Source organism: Schistocerca piceifrons, chromosome 1 (genome assembly GCF_021461385.2).
Source record: "Schistocerca piceifrons isolate TAMUIC-IGC-003096 chromosome 1, iqSchPice1.1, whole genome shotgun sequence".
NCBI lineage: Eukaryota > Metazoa > Arthropoda > Insecta > Orthoptera > Acrididae > Schistocerca > Schistocerca piceifrons.
In genome coordinates this window covers 922919922-922944007 of record NC_060138.1, presented here as the reverse complement: position 1 = coordinate 922944007, position 24086 = coordinate 922919922, and the positions used below count along the sequence as shown (strand labels likewise).

The following is a 24086-nucleotide window of genomic DNA, read 5'->3' as shown; positions in this document are numbered from 1 at the left end:
CACTATATCTTTCATAGCACTTACTTTTTTTATGAAGTAGTTTTACCTCATTCTTGGCCTTACTAGGCAAAGATTTATCAGTTGAGGACATAATGTCTGTAAATGAGTCCACAATCATGTTATGGCACTTTACTTGCAAAAATCCATCTTGATCAGAAAAAAATTTACAATTCGCAATTGTCATGTTCATATCAGTTATAAATAGAAAAACTATGGTGTAACTTGCTAAGTTGAATTTGCTGAAGCAATTTCTACAACAGGATTGTGTCATCTACTATCGAGAGTTTAGTTAATAGTCAGAGTCCTCTTAATAATCTTACATTTACGATTATGTTTAATTGTTTTGTTATGCTGAAAGATTTCCTTTTATAGATGTGATGTTTACTTTTAAACTTTTTATTCTGACTTTTATGTAATTAAGTGGTATTTAGTTTGCTCTTAATTTATAGTTGATTCCATTATCTAAAACTTTCTTTGAAATTGAACTTAACAAGTTTGAATTCGTGTAAAGAGCTTTTTGCTGAAAATTTGACCTGGAGGGCCACTCCAAAGGTTGGCACAGTTTAATTATTCTCATAGCTGATTATTCATTTTGATATTTGAGAAACTTAATTTGACAGATTTTGAATTATGTAAAGAACTTTCTCTTGTTGAAAGTTTAAACTAAAAGCCTGTTTTATCTATTCCTTGGCTATATATATTAACTGGGCTTACTGTGGGTTTTGTATGTTGTAAAATCTTAAGACTGTTTAAATAAATCATACATGCCTAGAGAAATTGAAAGTGGTGGAATATGCAGCAAATAAAGTTGATTTGGGGGCACAGTCTTTCCATCTTGATTTTCCTTAAATTTGTGTAAGGGGCTGGTGAGCTTTCCAGTGGGTGTATTAATACACACTGTATCTGTAAAGGCACATGTGGTTAAATAAGTCAGTGATGTCAAGGAGATGATGTCATGATACACTCAACTATCACTCAGGTAAATGTGAGTTGAGAAATTGAGTTTTATTATAAAGTATTGAGGATGTATAGTGAAGATGATATATTGAGATGTAGAGATGAAGAAGGATTATGGAGTATACTTGCGTGACACAGGTTATAGGTGGGAAAGCAGCTGTAGCTTAATCGTCAGTGGGATCAGGGGGCTCAAGGAGCATGATACACTGGGTAGCTCTCTAGGGGTCAGAGGTACAGTTTATGGTTTAAATGATAGTTCTCCAATTCTTATCGGCATTACATTGCGCCTGTACTGACTCGACCAGAGATTACTTGCTTTTTGTGAATAGTTTAAGTTAAACTCTTCTTCTGAATGTATGTTATGGGTGTATCTACGCTATAATGCGTTTAGGAATGCTGAGACTTAAATCATAGATGCATTCACGCAAGAGGCTTGTGTACTGGCTTCAGTCCGCAGCTCATGGTCGTGCGGTAGCGTTCTCGCTTCCGTGCCCGGGTTCCCGGGTTCGATTCCCAGCGGGGTCAGGGATTTTCTCTGCCTCGTGATGACTGAGTGTTGTGTGATGTCCTTAGGTTAGTTAGGTTTAAGTAGTTCTAAGTTCTAGGGGACTGATGACCATAGATGTTAAGTCCCATAGTGCTCAGAGCCATTTGGACCATTTTTGAACTGGCTTCAGTATATCGCTCCTCAAAATACAATGCAGGTTTGTTTGTGGAGCTTCTGGAGAAACTGATACTCTTCCTGCTCAAATACAAGGATTATAGGAAATTTATGTTTGGTGCTATCAGTATAAGCATTAAGTTTGAGAACAGAAATGTTAATTATTTGCTAAAGACATTAAAGTCTCTTAACCTCTGTTGCATAAATGACAAACCCACAATTCAAGAAGCATGAGTAGATAATATGATATGTCATTTTAATATAAATTAAAAAGAATTTGACACAATCAAACTAAGCACTTCTCATCATGGGTGACTAGGACTCAGACAAACTCTTACAGTAATTGAAACTTCCACTGAACACAGTTAACGACTCAAAGTTAAACCAGTTGTTAAGAAAACTGAATTTAATAAAATGGGATAAAATCATAACCACTACAGATGCTAAAGAATCTAACAACACATTTATACTATTAACTGAACATTTTGAAGCATGTTGTCTTAAAAACTACAAGGAAACATCGAAGCAGAGCCGCTGCAATAAACCACAAAATCTAAAAAATTGGTACTCCCTACATCTAAGCAGAATAAGAATTGTAGTGCTACTCTCTTATGATAGGTCAATCCATAATAATGCTGACAAGGAAATGTATGCGAAAGTGAAGAAGATTTACTGGTCTAAAAGCAATGCAGCAAAGTGCAAAGTAGATGAAACTTACTCAAATATACTCAGCTCAATGAATAAATACAAAGAAATCATCAAAACGGAAATAAACTGTGATGATAAAGTATACCAGAGACCAATTTGATCTAATTTTGTAAATGCACATTTTGACAATCCTCACTCAGATGACATTGTCATGTAGAATATGAATAAGGCTGAGGCAGTACTGTCAGAAATGAACAGTATGCTTATAGACAGCTTTTGGTGAACTTACGTAATGGAGAAAATGGTCAGTAAATCAATAGCTCAGTAACTCTAGAGTGGAGGGTCCCTATAGCTTCTCAAATTACGTTATTCAATATGTCAGAAATCTAATTGCAATGTCATTGACTGATATTATTAATAAATCCTTAAATTAATGAATTTATCTGGAATGTTCGAAAACATCTTTAGTTAAACCAGTGTATAAGAAGGAAGATATAGCATCTCTTGTGAACTATCGACCTATATCACTTATACCTATAATATAAAAAATAATAAAATACTACATGTATAAGTAGGTGTGTCAGTATTTCATGTCTAATGATATACTTAGCTCCTCATAGTACGGTTTCAGATCCAGTCTTTCTGTAGTCAAATCAGTTTGAGCCTTTTTGCAAAAATATACAATTGTTTTGAAAATAAAGATATTATTGGTGTAACACTACTAGACCTCAAGAAAGCTTTCCATATGGTCTCCCACAATAACATCGAAAAAAAATTCTATCACTTCAGAGAGAGAGAGGGAGAGAGAGAGAGAGGGAGGGAGAGAAAGAGAGAGGGATGAGAGGGAGAGAGAGAGAGAGAGCATTAAGCTTAATGCGGCTAACGAGCGTACAGAGTCAGTCGTCTGCAAGTAGTCGCTCTCGTCGGCACCAATGATGGCTGTCGCTTGGGTTCTGAGGTGATCCTCAGTTCGTACAGGCGGCTGGCGGATTTGGTGAAGACCGCTGGCCTCGCACGCGGGGTGCAATCAGAGCTCTCTATTTGCAGCATCGTTCCCAGAGTGGATCGGGGTCCTTTGGTTTGGAGCCGAGTGGAGGGTCTCAACCAGAGGCTTCATCGACTCTGTGACGGTCTTGACTGCAGATTTCTAGACTTGTGCTATTGGGTGGAGAACTGTAGGACGCCCCTACATAAGTCAGGGGTGCACTACACAAAGGAAGCGGCTACTCGGGTAGCACAGTGCCTGTGGCGTGCACATGGGTTTTTTTTAGGCTAGGCAGTAGTGCAAGGTGTCCTGATGAACACTCACCAGTCGACGTGCAGGCAGGGAAATCAGGACGCGCTCAGTGTAAAGACACTTCAGCTATCAAGATATTAGCAGTAAATTTTCAGTGTTCGGAATAAAGTTCCTGAATTTACTGCCCTCCAGGAAGCTTGTGGCGCGCAAATTATTCTCGGGACTGAGACCTGGCTGAACCCTGAGATAGGAAGTTCTGAAATATTTAGTGAGGGTTGGAACGTGTATCGGAAAGACCGATTAGACACCGTAGGAGATGGTGTCTTCATTGCAGTTGACAAAAATATTGTGTCTACTGAGGTCGAAGTAGGGTGTGGTTGTGAAGTTATCTGGACACGTTTAAGAGGGCTAGGGGAAATAAAGTTAATTGTGGGGTGTTATTACCGGCCACCGGGTCCCGCCCTGACAGTTCTAGAATCATTCAAAGGGAGTCTACATTCTGTATCGCAGAAGTACCCGGATCATGCTATATTAGTCAGAGGCGACTTCAACCTAACTCGTACAGACTGGGATGTCTATGGATTCATTACAGGTGGTACACACAAGCCGTCGTGTGAATTACTTTTGAACACAGTATCCGAAAACTGTCTTGAGCAGCTAAATCGACAGCCAACGCGTAATGGAAAAATTTTAGATCTGGTAGCCACGAACAGACCAGACCTCATCGACGGTGTCAGTGTTGAGACAGAGTTAGTGATCATGATGTTGTCATAACGACTATGGTTACCAAAGTTAAAAAGTCGGTCAAGAAGGCTAGGAGAGTATTCTTACTAGTAAGAGCAGATAAGCAGTTGTTAGCATCCCAATTAGTAAATGAATCGACTTCATTTACTTCCGGTACGATGGACGTGGAAGAATTATGGGCAAATTTTAAACACATTGTAAATCACGCATTGGACAAGTATGTGCCGAGAAGGTGGGTTACGGACGCAAAAGACCCACCGTGGTTTAACAGCGCAATTCGGAGAATGCTCAGGAAGCAAAGGCACTTGCACTCGCGGTACAAGAAAGATTGGGAGAATGAGGACAGGCAAAAGTTAGTAGAGATTCGTGCTGCTGTAAAAAGGGCGATGCGCGAAGCATTCAACCACTACCACCATCATACCTTAGCAATAGATCTTGCTGAAAACCCAAGGAAATTCTGGTCTTGCGTAAAATCGGTAAGCTGGTTGAAGGCTTCCATCCAGTCACTCACTGATCAGTCTGGCCTGGCAACGAAAGACAGCAAAACGAAAGCTGAAATTTTAAATTTAGCATTTGAGAAATCTTTCACGCAGGAGGATCGTACAAACATACCGCTGTTTGAGTCTCGTACAGATTCCCGTATGGAGGACATAGTGACAGACGTCCCTGGGGTTGTGAAGCAGCTGAATGGGTTGAAAATAAATAAATCGCCAGGTCCTGATGGGATTCCAATTCGGTTTTACAGAGAGTACTCTACTGCATTGGCTCCTTACTTAGCTTGCATTTATCGCGAATCTCTTGCTCAACGTAAAGTCCCGAGCGACTGGCAAAAAGCGCAGGTGATGCATGTATATAAGAAGGGTAGAAGGACGGATCCTCAAAATTACAGACCATTATCCTTAACATCGGTTTGTTGCAGGATTCTAGAACATATTCTCAGTTCGAATATAATGAATTTCCTTGAGACAGAGAAGTTGCTGTCCATGCATCAGCACGGCTTTAGAAAGCATCGCTCCTGCGCAACGCAACCCACCCTTTTTTCACATAATGTCTTGCGAACCATGGATGAAGGGTATCAGACAGGTGCCATATTCCTTGACTTCTGGAAAGCTTTTGCCTCGGTGCCCCACTGCAGACTCCTAACTAACGTACGAGGATATGGGATTGGTTCCCAAGTACGTGAGTGGCTCGAAGACTTCTTAAGTGGTTCCTGAAGAGGGGCAGCAGCCTTTTCAGTAGTTGCAGGGGCAACAGTCTGGATGATTGACTGATCTTGCCTTGTAACATTAACCAAAATGGCCTTGCTGTGCTGGTACTGCGAATGGCTGAAAGCAAGGGGAAACTACAGCCGTAATTTTTCCCGAGGACATGCAGCTTTACTGTATGATTAAATGATGATGGCGTCCTCTTGGGTAAAATATTCCGGAGGTAAAATAGTCTCCCATTCGGATCTCCAGGCGGGGACTACTCAAGAGGACGTCGTTATCAGGAGAAAGAAAACTGGCATTCTACGGATCGGAGCGTGGAATGTCAGATCCCTTAATCGGGCAGGTAGGTTAGAAAATTTAAAAAGGGAAATGGATAGGTTAAAGTTAGATATAGTGGGAATTAGTGAAGTTCGGTGGCAGGAGGAACAAGACTTTTGGTCAGGCAAATACAGGGTTATAAATACAAAATCAAATAGGGGTAATGCAGGAGTAGGTTTAATAATGAGTAAAAAAATAGGAGTGCGGGTTAGCTACTACAAACAGCACAGTGAACGCATTATTGTGGCCAAGATAGACACAAAGCCCACGCCTACTACAGTAGTACAAGTTTATATGCCAACTAGCTCTGCAGATGATGAAGAAATAGATGAAATGTATGACGAGATAAAAGAAATTATTCAGGTAGTGAAGGGAGACGAAAATTTAATAGTCATGGGTGACTGGAATTCGTCAGTAGGAAAAGGGAGAGAAGGAAACATAGTAGGTGAATATGGATTGGGGGGAAGAAATGAAAGAGGAAGCCTCCTTGTAGAATTTTGCGCAGAGCATAACTTAATCATAGCTAACACTTGGTTCAAGAATCATGAAAGATCGTTGTATACCTGGAAGAATCCTGGAGATACTAATAGGTATCAGATAGATTACATAATGGTAAGACAGAGATTTAGGAACCAGGTTTTAAATTGTAAGACATTTCCAGGGGCAGATGTGGATTCTGACCACAATCTATTGGTTATGAACTGCAGATTGAAACTGAAGAAACTGCAAAAAGGCGGGAATTTAAGGAGATGGGACCTGGATAAACTGAAAGAACCAGAGGTTGTACAGAGTTTCAGGGAGAGCATAAGGGAACAATTGACAGGAATGGGGGAAAGAAATACAGTAGAAGAAGAATGGGTAGCTCTGAGGGATGAAGTAGTGAAGGCAGCAGAGGATCAAGTAGGTAAAAAGACGAGGGCTAATAGAAATCCTTGGGTAACAGAAGAAATATTGAATTTAACTGATGAAAGGAGAAAATATAAAAATGCAGTGAATGAAGCAGGCAAAAAGGAATACAAACGTCTCAAAAATGAGATCGACAGGTAGTGCGAAATGGCTAAGCAGGGATGGCTAGAGGACAAATGTAAGGATGTAGAGGCTTGTCTCACTAGGGGTAAGATAGATACTGCCTACAGGAAAATTAAAGAGACCTTTGGAGAGAAGAGAACCACTTGTATGAATATCAAGAGCTCAGATGGCAACCCAGTTCTAAGCAAAGAAGGGAAGGCAGAAAGGTGGAAGGAGTATATAGAGGGTTTATACAAGGGCGATGTACTTGAGGACAATATTATGGAAATGGAAGAGGATGTAGATGAAGATGAAATGGGAGATATGATACTGCGTGAAGAGTTTGACAGAGCACTGAAAGACCTGAGTCGAAACAAGGCCCCGGGAGTAGACAACATTCCATTAGAACTACTGATGGCCTTGGGACAGCCAGTCATGACAAAACTCTACCATCTGGTGAGCAAGATGTATGAGACAGGCGAAATACCCACAGACTTCAAGAAGAATATAATAATTCCAATCCCAAAGAAAGCAGGTGTTGACAGATGTGAAAATTACCGATCTATCAGTTTAATAAGTCACAGCTGCAAAATACTAACGCGAATTCTTTACAGACGAATGGAAAAACTGGTAGAAGCGGACCTCGGGGAAGATCAGTTTGGATTCCGTAGAAATGTTGGAACACGTGAGGCAATACTAACCTTACGACTTATCTTAGAAGAAAGATTAAGAAAAGGCAAACCTACGTTTCTAGCATTTGTAGACTTAGAGAAAGCTTTTGACAACGTTAACTGGAATACTCTCTTTCAAATTCTGAAGGTGGCAGGGGTAAAATACAGGGAGCGAAAGGCTATTTACAATTTGTACAGAAACCAGATGGCAGTTATAAGAGTCGAGGGGCATGAAAGGGAAGCAGTGGTTGGGAAAGGAGTGAGACAGGGTTGTAGCCTCTCCCTGATGTTATTCAATCTGTATATTGAGCAAGCAGTAAAGGAAACAAAAGAAAAATTCGGAGTAGGAATTAAAATTCATGGAGAAGAAATAAAAACTTTGAGGTTTGCCGATGACATTGTAATTCTGTCAGAGACAGCAAAGGATTTGGAAGAGCAGTTGAACGGATTGGACAGTGTCTTGAAAGGAGGATATAAGATGAACATCAACAAAAGCAAAACGAGGATAATGGAATGTGGTCAAATTAAATCGGGTGATGCTGAGGGGATTAGATTAGGAAATGAGACACTTAAAGTAGTAAAGGAGTTTTGCTATTTAGGGAGTAAAATAACTGATGATGGTCGAAGTAGAGAAGATATAAAATGTAGACTGGCAATGGCAAGGAAATCGTTTCTGAAGAAGAGAAATTTGTTAACATCGAGTATAGATTTAAGTGTCAGGAAGTCGTTTCTGAAAGTATTTGTATGGAGTGTAGCCATGTATGGAAGTGAAACATGGACGATAACCAGTTTGGACAAGAAGAGAATAGAAGCTTTCGAAATGTGGTGCTACAGAAGAATGCGAAGATAAGGTGGGTAGATCACGTAACTAATGAGGATGTATTGAATAGGATTGGGGAGAAAAGAAGTTTGTGGCACAACTTGACTAGAAGAAGGGATCGGTTGGTAGGACATGTTTTGAGGCATCAAGGGATCACAAATTTAGCATTGGAGGGCAGCGTGGAGGGTAAAAATCGTAGAGGGAGACCAAGAGATCAATACACTAAGCAGATTCAGAAGGATGTAGGTTGCAGTAGGTACTGGGAGATGAAGAAGCTTGCCACAGGATAGAGTAGCATGGAGAGCTGCATCAAACCAGTCTCAAGACTGAAGACCACAACAACAACAACAACAACAGAACCCAGTACGTTGTCCTCGATGGTGAGTGTTCATCGGAAGTGAGGGTATCATCTGGAGTGCCCCAGGGAAGTGTGGTAGGTCCGCTGTTATTTTATATCTACATAAATGATCTTTTGGATAGGGTGGATAGCAATGTGCGGCTGTTTGCTGATGATGCTGTGGTGTACGGGAAGGTGTCGTCGTTGAGTGACTGTAGGAGGATACAAGATGACTTGGACGGGATTTGTGATTGGTGTAAAGAATGGCAGCTAACTCTAAATATAGATAAATGTAAATTAATGCAGATGAATAGGAAAAACAACCCTGTAATGTTTGAATACTCCATTAGTAGTGTAGTGCTTGACACAGTCATGTCGATTAAATATTTGGGCGTAACATTGCAGAGCGATATGAAGTGGGACAAGCAATTGATGACAGTTGTGGGGAAGGCGGAAAGTCTTCATTGGTTCATTGGTAGAATTTTGGAAAGATGTGGTTCATCTGTAAAGGAGACCACTTATAAAACACTAATACGACCTATTCTTGAGTACTGCTCGAGTGTTTGGGATCCCTATCAGGTCGGATTGAGGCAGGACATGGAAGCAATTCAAATGCAGGCTGCTAGATTTGTTACTGGTAGGTTTGATCATCATGCAAGTGTTACGGAAATGCTTCAGGAACTCGGATGGGAGTCTCTAGAGGAAAGGAGACGTTCTTTTCGTGCATCGCTACTGAGGAAATTTAGAGAACCAGCATTTGAGGCTGACTGCAGTACAATTTTACTGCCGCCAACTTAAATTTCGCGGAAAGACCTAAAAGATAAGATACGAGAGATTAGGTCTCGTACAGAGGCATATAGGCAGTCATTTTTCCCTCGTTCTGTTTGGGAGTGGAACAGGGAGAGAAGATGCTAGTTGTGGTACGAGGTACCCTCCGCCACGCACCGTATGGTGGATTGCGGAGGATGTATGTAGATGTAGATGTAGATGTACTTGGACAACTGAAAACAGTCGGTAAAGATAAATAATCAAAAGTCAGACTGTCTTCCTAGTTGTAAATGGCGTATCTCAACAATCTGTTCTTGAACCTATCCTTTTCATAATTATGTAAACGATTTAGCCACAGTTGTACATTATGATGCCATGCTATATGCAGATGACACACCACCCATCACATCATCACATGTGATACCAACACTGAAAATAACAACACAGCATGTAAGTAGCACTGGAGAGATGTACTATTCAGTTTGAGGCAAATATGCTGCAGAATAATGATAGTAAAATTGAAGACATTATATTCAGTCTGAATACTTCCAATCATGGCAATAAAACGATCAGACTAATAGTATTTCACATAGGCCTAAAGCTCTGCTGGGGTATCAACACAGGGAAATTATGAGGCAGACTGGCATGTGTCATCTATCTGCCATACAAGCTGAGGAGAAGCGTCAGTGAAGATCTTATGGGATACTGTTAAGTCTGTAGGCTCAAAATTAGTGTTTAAATGGCAATAAAAAGCTCTAAGTTGCATTACAGGACAGAGTCAACGTAATCGAGATTGTTTAGGCAACTAAATGTAATGACAGTGTCTAGCCTGTATATCTACAACTGCTCTGTCTTTGTTAAAGACCTAAGGAGGCCATTTCATGACCATATCACAGGCAGTGGAGGCCATTTCATGACCATATCACAGGCAGTGGACCTATAATCAAGATATATGGTAGACTGGCAAAGACCCATAAGAGTTACAAATTTCTTGGCCTTGTCCACATCAACAAATTACCTGAAAATGCCTACACATTGCATGAAAATAAATTTGAAACTAGTGTTTTGAGATGGATGAAAAGTAAAGGAATTTACTCCGTTCAAGTGTTCCAGAGGTGTATGACAAATGACCTACATTTCTTATCAGAATGAACAGTAAATTAACAGCAAACAATATGAATGCCACACTGTGTGAGTATTTTATTACTGTTTCATGTACTTATTGTCATTTAACTGTTCGGTTATTTATTATCTATGCCATTCAATTAACTATATACTTCATTTATCATGTAACAAACTTTTACAAACTTTATTAACAAACTTTTTGTTATTATTGTCACTTACTTAAATGAATTACTTTTGAATGCATTATGGGAACAGCAGTGATCAATGTCTTATAAATAATTACTATTAAAAACAGTCTTGACCACAATTTATTTAATAAGGTGACCGGTTTTGACCACTACTGTGGTCATCTTCAGACCATTGAGTAGGAACCTCTTTGTTGGAGAATCAGTAGTGAGGTTCCTACTCAATGGTCTGAAGATGACCACAGTAGTGGTCGAAACTGGTCACCTTATTAAATAAATTGTGGTCAAGACTGTTTTTAATAGTAATTACTTACTTAAATAATCAGTGCATCTATTTTGCATTATTTTGTTGTACTTAATGACATTTGCCCAAATTTCTGATATTGTTATTGTTATTAGTATTGTATTAACTTTGATGACAGCAATTTCATGTAAAGATGAGATAATAAATCTCTATTTGTATTGGACTTTTGATCTTTATAATATTTATGAAAATGCTTTTACTGGTTGGTTTGTGTTATGTGATATGCTTCAACATAATGAAAATATTGGTTGTATAGTCTTCAGTTTGTTTAATCCATACTATTACTCAATTTTTTGCATAATGTACATACCGTATAGCATATAGTTACTTTAATAGCGTGACACATACTTGCGTGCTCCTGCCTGTGCCCCTCTGTACCCACTGCTCATCAGCAACACTGCACTTGCTCATGCATTGTGTGTTGGACAGCTTGTGAGGGGAGAGAGTGGAACATTAATAATAAAATATGCTTACCTGAACAGGAAGAAATGTAGGGCAGTTGATGTTATTGCACATATTATTGCATATGCTGTAGTTTACTTACTCATCATAACAAAACTTTTGATATGTGAATGCAGCCACAGGTAACAGTTAATCATTAATGTATGTCTTGGTACCTTTTTTTAAAAATGGGTCTGACAGTACAATATTTCACTCTCTGAAAATATACTCTGTGATAGAGATGTACTGAATTTGTGATTGAATATATTCGATGTACATGAATAGCAGCATTTCAGTAATTTACGTGATATATTATCAACATGATGAAAACTTTTGTTTTTTAGGAATTGAATTACACCCTTAATTTCTTTGGGAGAGCATCAAGTAAATGTCACTTGTTTGTATGTATGTGTTTTTGGTATTATTTTGTGTGTATTCTAATCCTTTATTTTTTGATCTCTCCCTGTGGAGGCCCGGGAAAAGAATAGGCCTCCGTTATGTTCTGCCAGTCATAAAAGGTGACGAAAAGAACAAACCACTAATATGACTAACCCCGCTTTTAGTGTTGGGGGTTGGGTTGTTTGGGGGAAGAGACCAAACAGCAAGGTCATCGGTCTCATCGGATTAGGGAAGGAAGTCGGCCGTGCCCTTTCAAAGGAACAATCCTGGTATTTGCCTGGAATGATTTAGGGAAATCACGGAAAACCTAAATCAGGATGGCTGGACGCGGGATTGAACCATCGTCCTCCTGAATGCGAGTCCAGTGTGCTAACCACTGCGCCACCTCGCTCGGTGCTTTTAGTGTGATTAGTTGGTTAAGGACAGAACTAATGAAGCCTCGGACAAGTGCTGTCATGGTCGGGGGCGACACTTGAACCCTATGCCCATCGACAATGGTAATGACACTGCTAGCCACACGGAAAATGATTTAAATCCAAATAGAGGTGTTTTGCAGAATATGCTTCCTGCAACCACTCTAGAAGGAAAACAAAGACAGAGGATGAGATGGTCAGATGAAGTTAACCGACACTTCATGTTCTGTTATTACCAAGCAACGAACTTAGGAACCAACATAACTGGATACAGATCACAAGTATACACAACATTTAGTACCAGATACCCAGAATTAAAATTTTTAACAGAACAATGACTAGCTGATCAGATCTGTGTAATAATAAAAAATTACAGGATACCTCAGTCAGAATTAGAAAACATCAAACAACAAGTACAACAAATACTAGAACAAAATAATGTGCAGTCAGAAGAAGAAGAAAATTCAGTAATGGACTCAAACATCCCAGAGCAAACAAACAAAGAGCAACACGCATCAATTAAACAATCAGAGGAAAACGAAATCTTAAGACAGCCACCAGAACAAGCACAAATAGAACACGATGTGACACACATGTTAGATATAGAAGAAAAATTTCAGCTGACATATATAGAATATAAAGACACAAATACAGACATTAGACCATTCTTGCATAGACATTGGACAGCTAACACAATTTATAAGAAATGAAATATCTGACAAAAAACGAAAAACGTTAGATAAAATCTCACAACAATAAGCGATAGAACAATTAGATGAAAAGAAGCAGAAATAACAAGCATAGGCCAAACGACTTAGAAGATACAAAAAAAGTGAAAATAGAAGGAAACAAAACCAAACATTCTACACAAACCAAAAGAAATTTTATCAGACAATAAATAACACACACATTAAAATAGACAATCCACCAAACATAACAGACATAGAACACTTCTGGAGCAACATATGGTCAAACCTGGTACAACGTAACAGACATGCACAGTGGATACAAGCAGAAACAAACACATACAAGATGATACCACAAATGCCTGAAGTTATAACTTTGCAACATGAAGTCACCTGAGCAATTAATTCTACACACAATTGAAAAGCCCCTGGAAAAGATAAAATAGCAAATTTCTGGCTAAAAAATGATAGTCCTCTTTGTTAAAAACATGGATTCCTGTATTTACAAAATATAGAATAAAATACCATGAGTGGCCAGAATAAGCTAGCTGCATCACATAAAGAAGATTTCTTTGCAGTTCTGCACTGGATGATCAACTGATGTACAAAGCTTGCTGCAGACTCCAAGTGGGGCTCACATTGATGTTGTGCTAGTTGCTTCCATTATGAGTGGGTACTCAGAAGATGCAGCCTACATCTTAACAAGAAGGGAAAAAACAGATTAGCTGAACTAATAACTAAAAGTATGAAGGGTGAGGGAGAGGGTACTCTCACCAATGGTAAAAGTCCTGTGTGTGTGTGTGTGTGTGTGTGTGTGTGTGTGTGTGTGTGTGTGTGTGTGACTCTCTCCAAAATTTGCAGTTATTTAAGGTGCAATTGTTGCTGAACTAAGTTGTCTTAGGAACTGAAGAATGTGTTTTTCCAGTTTAAATGCTCAAAAAGATAAGGATCTAAATTTTTTGTAGTTTCTACCTTAGTTGTTATTTCCTTACCATGTGTTACTTTATCATTGGGTAGCACCTGTAGATGGGCAGAACTGAATATGTTGCATCTTTTTGATATTGAGATTGAGAAAATTTGCAGAAAACCATTCAACGACACTGTTAAGAAAATTACTTACCATTTTTTCTGTTACTGTATCTACGTTTTTATGGGTTGAGAGAGAGAGAGAGAGAGAGAGAGAGAGAGAGAGAGAGTAGTGTTCATTTAGGGGAAAGAGATAGAAATATTATCCAAATTGCGAGATGAAAAGCTCAGTTCCTTAGATAATTCATTTGAGTGGTACGCGACCATGAGAATCTTTTGACTCCCTTACAAGCATTCCTTCTCATTCTCTTATTTCAAAGTTCTAGGATGAAGTTACAGTGCTATGAAGTTGTCTGCACTGATATTGGCAGCAATAATATCTTAGCCGTCAAGCAAAGTAAGGCCACCACGCAATATCTTTGTGTTGTTACTTTAAACGATGTAGCGGTAGCGGATTGAGTGGGGAAGTGATCTCAGGAGTTTATTTCCTTTTTGTTGGAAGTGAACGGTTTTCTGCCACGTTTGGAAGTGTGACTGTAAATACAGAACTTACGTCGTACCTTCGTAATTGTGTCATTAGTTTAACTGATCTCATCTGTTTTTACTTAGTTTGAAAGCTTGTAGATGAACATTACGAGTATATGTCAATGTTTACGAAGAAAGTGTAAAGTGATAGAGACCTTGTAGGGCAATTTTGTAATTTTTTTTTTTTTTTGTGATATAACCTTTTTTTTCATTCTCCGTTTTATCTCGTTCTGTTGTGAAAGCCGTTCACGATGTCAATACACAAGTGGCTTTCTACTGGATCAATTTACCTAAATGTGGAAGATATAGATGAAAAACATAATGGTGATATTACGAGGTAAGAGATCTCATCCCCTGTAGAATAGAGATAAACGTCGTCTGAAGAAATATTGAAATAGCAGTAGTTTGAGAAACTTTTAATTGGGATAGGTTTTGATACATCACCAAACTATTGCTTTTGTTGGTACTAAGCGAAACACGCGCCCTCATTTGTATGTTAGCTACTGTGTACATTTTAAGTATGAAGTTCGTGTTAACAGTAAATACCAACCCCAAAATAAGAACTATATTAACAATGTATTGCGTCCAAATGTTATACCTTAGCCGCGGTTCCTTGTCAAGCATCGATGCACAGTTGAATGGTCTGTCAGTTCTAATTGAACACGCAGAGAAGCGCATGCTTGGAACCAGCAGAAGAAAAGTATTCTTTCCTAAGCTGTGGATGTCAATTAATTAAGCCTTATACCCGTTTCGAGTGCTGTAGCAATAGTATCATGACAGTTTATAATTCATTGATGCTCTCAGAGGTGGCGGTATTTTTCAACCTACATCTGAAGGGAATTCATTTTATTTGCTTCTTCGAAAAGCGTTAACGAAGGATTGATATTGCTATATCCACAAATCGTGCTTCACAGCCGAATAGTCCTAAGTTTTGATACCAATTTCGTTTTTGTTGAACTGTATGGCTTCTGAATATCTCCTTTTTGTCATCTCTCTGATCAGTTCACTGTAAAATATTCATAGTATTCCATATGCTATATTGTCTTCTTTTTCAAAGATTTATTTATTTTTCATATTTACAATGATGACCTACATAATGTTCAGTATTTGGTATGAGTACGGTATGCACTAGTATGTTATTTCTCACATCTGGTATGTTTTAATGTGACCGTTTAGTAAGATAATATTGAACACTTTGGTTGTCTGTGGAATTTAAAGGTGAATCCTGGGATAGATTCATTGGGAGGGTCATGCCTTTCATTGTGTACCTGAGAAAATCTAGTTTCATCCTGTATTTAACAAATGCGTTAACATTGCATGTTGGCCTCAGACCCACAGATCAACTTGGTGTTTAGTGTGTTAACAAATTATTGCCAGAGATGAAAGAGGCAATAATAGATACTGGAAAAAAATCTTTGTACTAACTATGGACTTAAATTTGTAGTCTGGCACTGAGCCCCACAGTTTTATCATGCTTGTAATGACTGTACAGTTTTCATCATAAAAGGGATTTTCAGTAAACAGCAAGGCCTATATAGACTTTCAAACAGTCCCCAGAAGGAAGCAGAATGTATGATATAAAATGTAGTATGAAGTGTTTGAAGGTTTAATGCACTTTAAGGAAACCTTGCTGAGACAGGTGTTGATAAATTTGCTGAAGTTACTACAAAAAAGGGAATTAATCTAAAAAAATTGTTTCTGAAACAGGTAGAGGAGCTGAGCTTCAGGCTTGGGTAGAATGTGTTAATAGTGTTATAGGAATCATTTGTCCCCCTTGTGAAACTGGAAGGGTCCTAATTGTGTCACGATGACATTGTTTAAGTTTGATAGTTGAGCATTTGCTTTGTACAAGGCAATACATTTTCAGGGATAAACTTAATGGAAAAAGCACAATATATTTTAGTTCAATGGCTGCTCAACAACAGTGCTATCTGTATCTTTCCCTTCAGAAAAGCTTTTCTGGACTATGTAGATGAGTCATCCTTGCAACACATCCTTTGCCCCCTGTAATTTTCCTGGCGTAAATTTCCACTAACCCACTGTCCACACCTTCTGCATAAGTTTCTTTTTTCTCTCTCCTCCCAATTCTTGCCTTTACATCATCATTAGGCCTATTTACCTCATTGGCTCTGATACCTGTGTGTTGCATATCCAGCCCATACACTTGCTGCTACCCCTTCCTCTCCCCCTCATTCCTGTCTGCAGACGTGCTGCTTCCTTTCGAGCCACTAGCTACCTGTCCACAACCCCTCGCCCTACTTCCCACGGTTCAATCCCGCGTCCGGCCAACCTGATTTAGGTTTCCCTTGATTTCCCTAAATCGCTCCAGGCAAATGCCAGGATGGTTCCGTTGAAAGGGCGCGGCTGACATCCTTCCCCAACCTTCCTTAATCCGATGAGACCAATGACCTCTCTGTTTGGTCTCTTCTCCCAAACAACCCAACCCTACTTCCCACATCTTCCTCCATTAACCCATCCCACCCAGCAGAACCTCCACTCCAGTACTTATGAGCACTTGGCATGCTGGGTGAACTTGAACTCTAATGACGGAATTTCATAGTTTGAACAGGATACTTTCGGAGTATTTTGGTATAAGGGATGCACAGTATCTGGAGACTCGTTAGGTTTCTTTCTCAGATTAGGTTTGTATCTATATTGCATGAAAATAATGCACAATGGTGCAAATGTCGACATTATTGGTATGGATAGGTTTATTTGATGATGAGTTGTCTGCTGTGCACTTTGTGTTTGGATTCACTAAATGTAGTGGAAGAGAGCACAACACCCCTAAGCCGAGTTATTCTGGCACTGACAACCACCACATAACAGTACTTGAGCTGTCTGTAGATTGTTGCATTACTCTGTATTCATATTGGTTACTGTGTATTATAGGTGTAAGGTATGTACTTGAATAAATATAACATTATTGCTCTGTAATGAGCTGCTGGTAACCTTGGGTACCTTAATCGAAATTCTCAGAGGGTATCGTAGAACAACATCTGAAAGTTTGTTGGTATATGTAGGTGAGTTGGTAGTGACAAAAAATTATAATTCTGACACCTCTGTCTTTAAGTTTAGGGCTACCATTAATAAAATTGTATCAATCTCAGGGCTTGGTTCCAAGGAAATGTTGACCACAGTGTTGGAGATGAAGTGTAGTCACTTAGTTTGTAGTCCCCCCCCCCCCCCCCCCCTTCTCATCAAATTATTTCAATTTAATTGATAGTCAACAGAGTGGATGTTGCACTTCTACAGGGCACATCCTTAATATTTAATTTCATTCTGGCAAATCCTGACTGAGATTGAGATGTAAAGACACAGTCTGTATGTGGGACTCATGAAGGAACTTTCGTGATAGGTAAGAATCCTTTGGTAAGAGTACAGGATACGTACTGATACATGAAGAGGCACCCTCCCGCATCGTGGAAAACATTCTCTTCAATTGGTATCTGTGCTTGTGCTCAGTTTCTAATGTTCTATTTGTCAGCAGAATAGTTAACTTCTAATTTTGTTCACTGGTTGTTTGTTGCCCGCCATCTGCACATGCATTTAATTTTTCAGAAACATTATTTTTGGGTACGAATGAATTGAACCAGCAAGAGAGTACGGCCAAGGATGGAGGAGACTGCAAATTCTAAAATCAGTTCTTTGGTTTGCCAGTTTGCACTCTGTCATCTTGGTATCTTAACAAGGCATCTTATAAAACTTTCTGTTGCATCCTCTTTTGCTGGTATAGTATATAGTCCCTACTTTGGTATCATGGTGTCTTATCCATCTCTTCTAATTGTTTGAAACTGTTGGAAATTGCAACAGTAAATTACAGCAGATCCTTCTATGTTTTTATTTTTGGAAATACAACCATGGAACAGTATCCTGTAACTGTCAAAAATGTAATAGTGAACTCGGTGTATTGTTTTTTGTCCCTGTTTAATATGTTGGTGTACAGCTGGATTTAATATGAACAAAGTTATACCCTGCTGATATACACCTACCAATGTCGTAATCAACAACCAATGTATAATGTCACAATATAAAGACACTGTCAAAAAAAAACAAAAACAAAAAAAAAACCTTCACAGACTAGGAGTTTTTCGAAGGATGTGTTCTTGTTATTAATGCCTTGTACATATTAAAACGTAAAAAAATATTAACGACATAAGAAAACAGTGAAAATACAGTGCAAAAAAAGAGAGAAAATAAGTTTGCTGGCTTCATCAACTTACCCAAGGTAGCAGAATTCCTCAACTTTATCTACTTCACGATCACCAATTTTGATAAGGTTTTTGCCATTATTATTTCTGCTACTTCTAATTTTTTTTGTCATTTTCAGTTTACTCTTAAGTCCATATTCTCTACTGTTTGTTCCATTCAGCAGATCTTGTAATTCTTCTTAAAGTTCACCGAGGATAGCAATATCGTCAACAGATCTTATCACTCTGAATTCTAATAGCACCCTGAACCAGGATTTTATTTCTGTCATTGCTTCTTTGTTTAGAGACGAGCACAGAGGTGAAAGATTGCGTTTGTGTCTTACACCCTTTTTAATCCTAGCACTTTGTTGTTGGTCTTCCAATCAAACTGTTCCATTTTCGTTCTTGTGTATCAATACAATTCCCTGTAGCTAACTCTTATTTTTTCAGAATTTTCGACATTTTGCACCAATTTCATTGTCAAATGCTTTTTTCCAGGTCGACAAATCCTGTGACCGTGTCTTAATTTTTCCTCAGTCTTGCTTCCATCATCAACTCCAAAGTTAGAACTACCTCTCTGGTGCCTTTACCTTTCCTAAAGCCAAACTGATTGTTATCGGATCCTCAGTTTTCTTTTCCAGTCTTCTGTATATTACTCTTGCGAGCAGCTAGGATGCATGAGCTATTAAGTTGACTGGCGATAGTTCTCTCACTTACCTGCCCTTGCTATCTTTGGAATTGTATGGATGATATTTTTCCGAAAGTCTGGTGGTGTGTCAGCAGTCTCGTAGTCATTTGGTTGCCAATTTCACATTGATTTCAGAAGTTCCGATGGAATGTTATCAATATCCCTTCTGTCTTATTTGATCTCAGGTCTTCCAGATCACTCTTAAAGTGTGTGTTTAGTACTGGATGCCATATGTCTTCTGTATCGACTCCAATTTCTTCTTCTGTCATGTCATCAGACAAGTCTCCCCCTCATACAGGCCCTCAGTGTACTCTTTCCCCATATCTGTTCTCTCACCTGCATTTAACAGTGGAATTTTGCGTTGCACTAGCTATTAATGTTTTCATCCTTGATTTTAATTTCAATGAAAATTGTTATGACTTTCCTGAATGCTGAGTAAGTCCTTCCGATGATCATTTCTTTTTTGATTTCTTCACATTTTTCCTACAACCATCTCGCATTAGCTGTCCTGTGCTTCCTGTTCCCATATTTTTTTCCTTTCCTGTGTGATTTAAGGTTTCTTTGCAGTTACCTTACTTGTACCTATGTTTGTCTTTCCAGTGCGTGTCCTGATATTTCTTACTGTATTATCTGCATCCTTAGCAAGCTACATGTGTGTCTCATTATTCGTCAGTACTTTGTTATCTCGCTTCTTTCCACATTCATTCCTCCGGACAGTTATCGTAAACTTCAGTGTCTTACTAAATTGTTGTCTAAGTCTATATATCTGCTCTTGGGTATGTCTTACAATCCTTACATTCCAATATCTGAGTTTGGAATCTCTGTCTGAGCATAATGTAATCCAGCTGCAATTTTCTATTGTCTTGGGGTCTTTTCCAAGTATACCTCCTTCTCTTGTGATTGATTGTTGAAAAGAGTATTCACCATTACCGTCTGAAGTTCATTGCAGAACTCAGTTAGTCTTTCTCCTCCCGCCGGCCGGAGTGGCCGAGCAGTTCTAGGCGCTACAGTCTGGAACGGCTACAGTCGCAGGTTCGAATCCTGCCTCGGGCATGGATGTGTGTGATGTCCTTAGGTTGGTTAGGCTTTAGTCGTTCTAAGATCTAGGGGACTGATGACCTCAGAAGTTAAGTCCTATAGTGCTCAGAGCCATCCTTTCTCCTCCCTCATTCCTACTGCCAAGCCTAGTGGATCAACCGCTTACATGGACCTATATAGGTCACAGGAAACAGTTTGTTTCCTGGGACAAGCTAGATCATGTTCTTGATGTTTCAGAGAGGTAGGTGTATAGTTGTGGTGACTGTGATTAGAGAAAGAGAGAGAGTGAGTTAGAATTGCTTGTCCTGTCAGTAAAAGACTAGTCCACAGCTTGTCATCTAAGTGGCACAATATGTAAAACCTTTCATCAGACAGACGAACAACCCCAGATCGGGTCTCCCGTACAGTAATACCATACAATCATTTAAGTAAGAAACTGCTTTTGCTTAACATGTGCTTACTTCTGATATAATACATTAGTCAGTGTACTTGATCCTTTTTTCCCAGTTTTATCCCAGAATTATAGTTCAAGAATGTTTTCCAGCCGCTAATTTCTTTGGATGTGGGAAGACACAGGTGTCAAATCACTCATATTTTCTGACTGACTAATCACCTGTTCTGGTGGGCCTGGGACCATGATGAAAGAGGGCTCCCCCTCCCCCCCCCCCCCCGCCCCCCACCACCCCCCACCCACCCTCCTTATGCAATCCAGAACTCCTCTTGCATATTTTTTCACCCTGTTGTTCCAAAAGACTTGTGCAGTACTTCCCAGTTATTCTTTTACCAATTGAAAAATTCTCAGCGGAAGGAATTATATCATCATGTGGCTCAACTGCGTGCTACAAGTCTTCCAATGGGGCACCACTTCGGTGACTCGTGTCCCAGTGAAACAAGTAGATCTGGTGGACAAAACAAAACAGCAGTATAATCTTTGAAGTATGATGTCATTATGACAAAATGTCTGCAGTGTATTCTTTTATGTTTCATTTGCGAATGTCATTCATGTGTTTTATTTACAGTTAAGTTCTTGTGGTGTTAACTTCGACATTCCAGTATGTTGAGTGCTAGGGGCCAGCAACCAGCTAATCACAGTGCTTACTCCACTGCCACAAGCTTGGAGTTTTGCCTGTTTTGTTGGTAGTGCCAGAGCCTTGTCAAGTGTAGCTCATAGTATGCTGGCAACAGTATTACTTATCACTGTGATTTGTCAATCATAAAGCTATCTTATTTGAGGTATAGTATAGATGGTGGGTATATTGACAGCTGCAATACTGTCATTTGGCTTTGATGAGTGGTGTCATGCCCAGCTCTATTTTTGTTGTTATGACAGATTGATCTGTAGTTTAGCTCGCAGTCTAGGCTACAGTTTGGTTGTGGGTTGATGAAGCTAACAAATATGTCTCAAAAAGAAGCTTGGCCCCCTCCCCCATTTGTGTTGACAAGCTGGTCTGCGTAGCAGCTCAAGGTCTAGGTCAGGTTTGGTTGATAGTGCATTCAAGAGTTATACCTATGCCACCATTGAAAATCCCAGTTTTTCCCACTGGAGCCTCACTGTTTAAAGTTTCTGGTATGAGAGTGTGCTGAAAAGTAATGCCTCAGAATTTTTTATTCTGTTCTCAATGTTGGTTAAGGTATCACATGTGTATATTATTCTAGCAACTTTCTGGCTTGGCTCACGTAAGTTGCAGCCCTTTGCTGCTAGAAGGCTCATAACTGTAGCATGTAACATGGTGCTGTGTAATGTGACTATGTCAGTGTGTGAACTCCACACTAGTATTTGGAGACTGAAGTACCAGGAAAAAGACTAATTGGGTGGCTCGGGAAGAGATGGGCAGATTAGTTCAATGAAGATCTCAGGAGGAGAGAACTAATGTAGGATCTAATGGAGAGAGAAAGGCTATACCAGGACAGTAATCAGTGGAGGCATGTTGTTCACAAAGTTCCTCCCCAGCTCACCAGAAGGAAATCGTTGTGATGATGATGATTGCCTGTACATGCTCTCATGATATGCCACACTTACCCAAGAGCTATGTCTGCGTTATCTGACATGTTTCACTGATAAGTCCATCAACTCGATTCCTGTGAGTGTCATTGGCCTCTGTACGCAGTCATCCCTCTGAACTGTATCACAAATGTTGAGGTTGGCACCACCAAAATGGTGGTACCAACCTCAACATCTTCATTGGGAACACAAACAACTCAATGTCGTGCATTATTGATGTCCATACAATCGTCACTGTATACAATTTTCATTCTTGTATGGATTTCAGTTGGAGGCATGGTTTCTGTGGTTAGGGACTGGATTACAGCAGTCTGTTTCTCATGCATCTACATAGTTACATTACGCACAGCCATGTTATTAGCATTAGTTCAAAGCCCTCTAGTGGCAGAGGGCTGCAGCTTGCATCAAGGAGCAGGGAAGTCAGCAGAGTAATATGCACGACATGTAATACCTCAACCGGTAGTGAGAATACAATGAAAAATTCGGAAGCATTACTTTTCAGCCTGCCCTCTTATTTTTGAAGAACCCTTTTTTTTCGTAATGGTCCTATTGGTTTATCAGGTTTGGTTTTGGTAATGTTTTCAAGGATCGTATCTATGACTTGTTGATGGCATTATCAGTTTGTAGGCATGAATCATATTGTCTACTAATCCCAAAACAGTCCCTCTTGCACCCTAGAAAACCCTGAATAACATTACATTTAATGTGGTCTCTACATATTGTGCAATTTTTATGTGTAGAAATCATTGCAAGGGGTGACACTTTTGTAAGTGATAAGGGGCAGAAAAAAAATCCCAGGGACTTGACAAGGATTGAACATTAAACTTGTAGATTGTCACTTATCTAGTCAGTCACTGATTGTGAGTCACGCGCAACAGTAACAGAAACAAAAATCTATGCTCTGCAAACCACCATGAGCTCCCATGGGGCTCGCCGCTCTTTGGCAGGTTCATGCATAGCTACCATGGAGCCTCAGTCTTTGCAGCATCATTTCCCCTCCCTTGGGGAACACGTCTGGGATGTTGTTGGAAATGTGTTCTGCATATACCGTCACTCATACCAGAACAGTCTCTCCACTGTCTTTTGTTTGTTTGTTCTTTCTTCATTCCCCTTTCTCTATCCTTCCTCCACTTTGGTTTTTGAGGCTCCTCTTTTTCTTCTTTTTCCTCCCTGTGTACCCCTAAAGGCCAGCCAACGCATAACAGGTGACTGAGTAACACGTAATTCCCAGCCCCCAGTTGACAGGTAGGGTTCGCATGTACCCCTCGTAAATGCCAGGCCAAGGGGGTATGACTGCCTGAGCTGCTACCTTCCTATGTTACTGAGTGGTCCTTCTGTCAGGTGTTTGGGAGGTGTGAACAATCACTGAAGGCTGGTGCGTCCCCTTCTGAGGGCGGCCCCCAGTTGGAAGGAGCATGCCATCGGAGACAATAACACTCAGGGGAATTTTCTCGCAGTGAGCCAAACGTCACCTCAGTCTATGTCTAGTAAATGTAAACGGAATGATGCTAACGATTCAAAAACCTTCCCAGCTGCACCATGGTTCCTCTTGCTCTCACGTATTGAAGACTGTCAGTCCTTTGCTACAGTAAATCCGTTTATTGTTCAGAAAGATGTTGATGCAATAGCTGGCCCTTTGAAATACTGCTCTCGTTTATGAAAAGGCACTTTGCTTTTGGAGACTACT

General features: G+C 39.7%; 1 protein-coding gene across 1 annotated transcript in view; it reads left to right on the top strand.

Annotated features, from left to right (window-relative positions):
* Positions 1-14402: 14402 nt before the first annotated feature.
* Positions 14403-24086, top strand: part of LOC124769376 (ATP-binding cassette sub-family C member 5-like) — a 298192-nt gene continuing 288508 nt past the window's right edge. Inside the window, exon 1 of the mRNA XM_047249493.1 lies at positions 14403-14818. Coding sequence (XP_047105449.1) covers positions 14733-14818 — 86 coding nt within the window. The 5' untranslated portion in view covers positions 14403-14732. The remainder of the gene's footprint in view (positions 14819-24086) is intronic.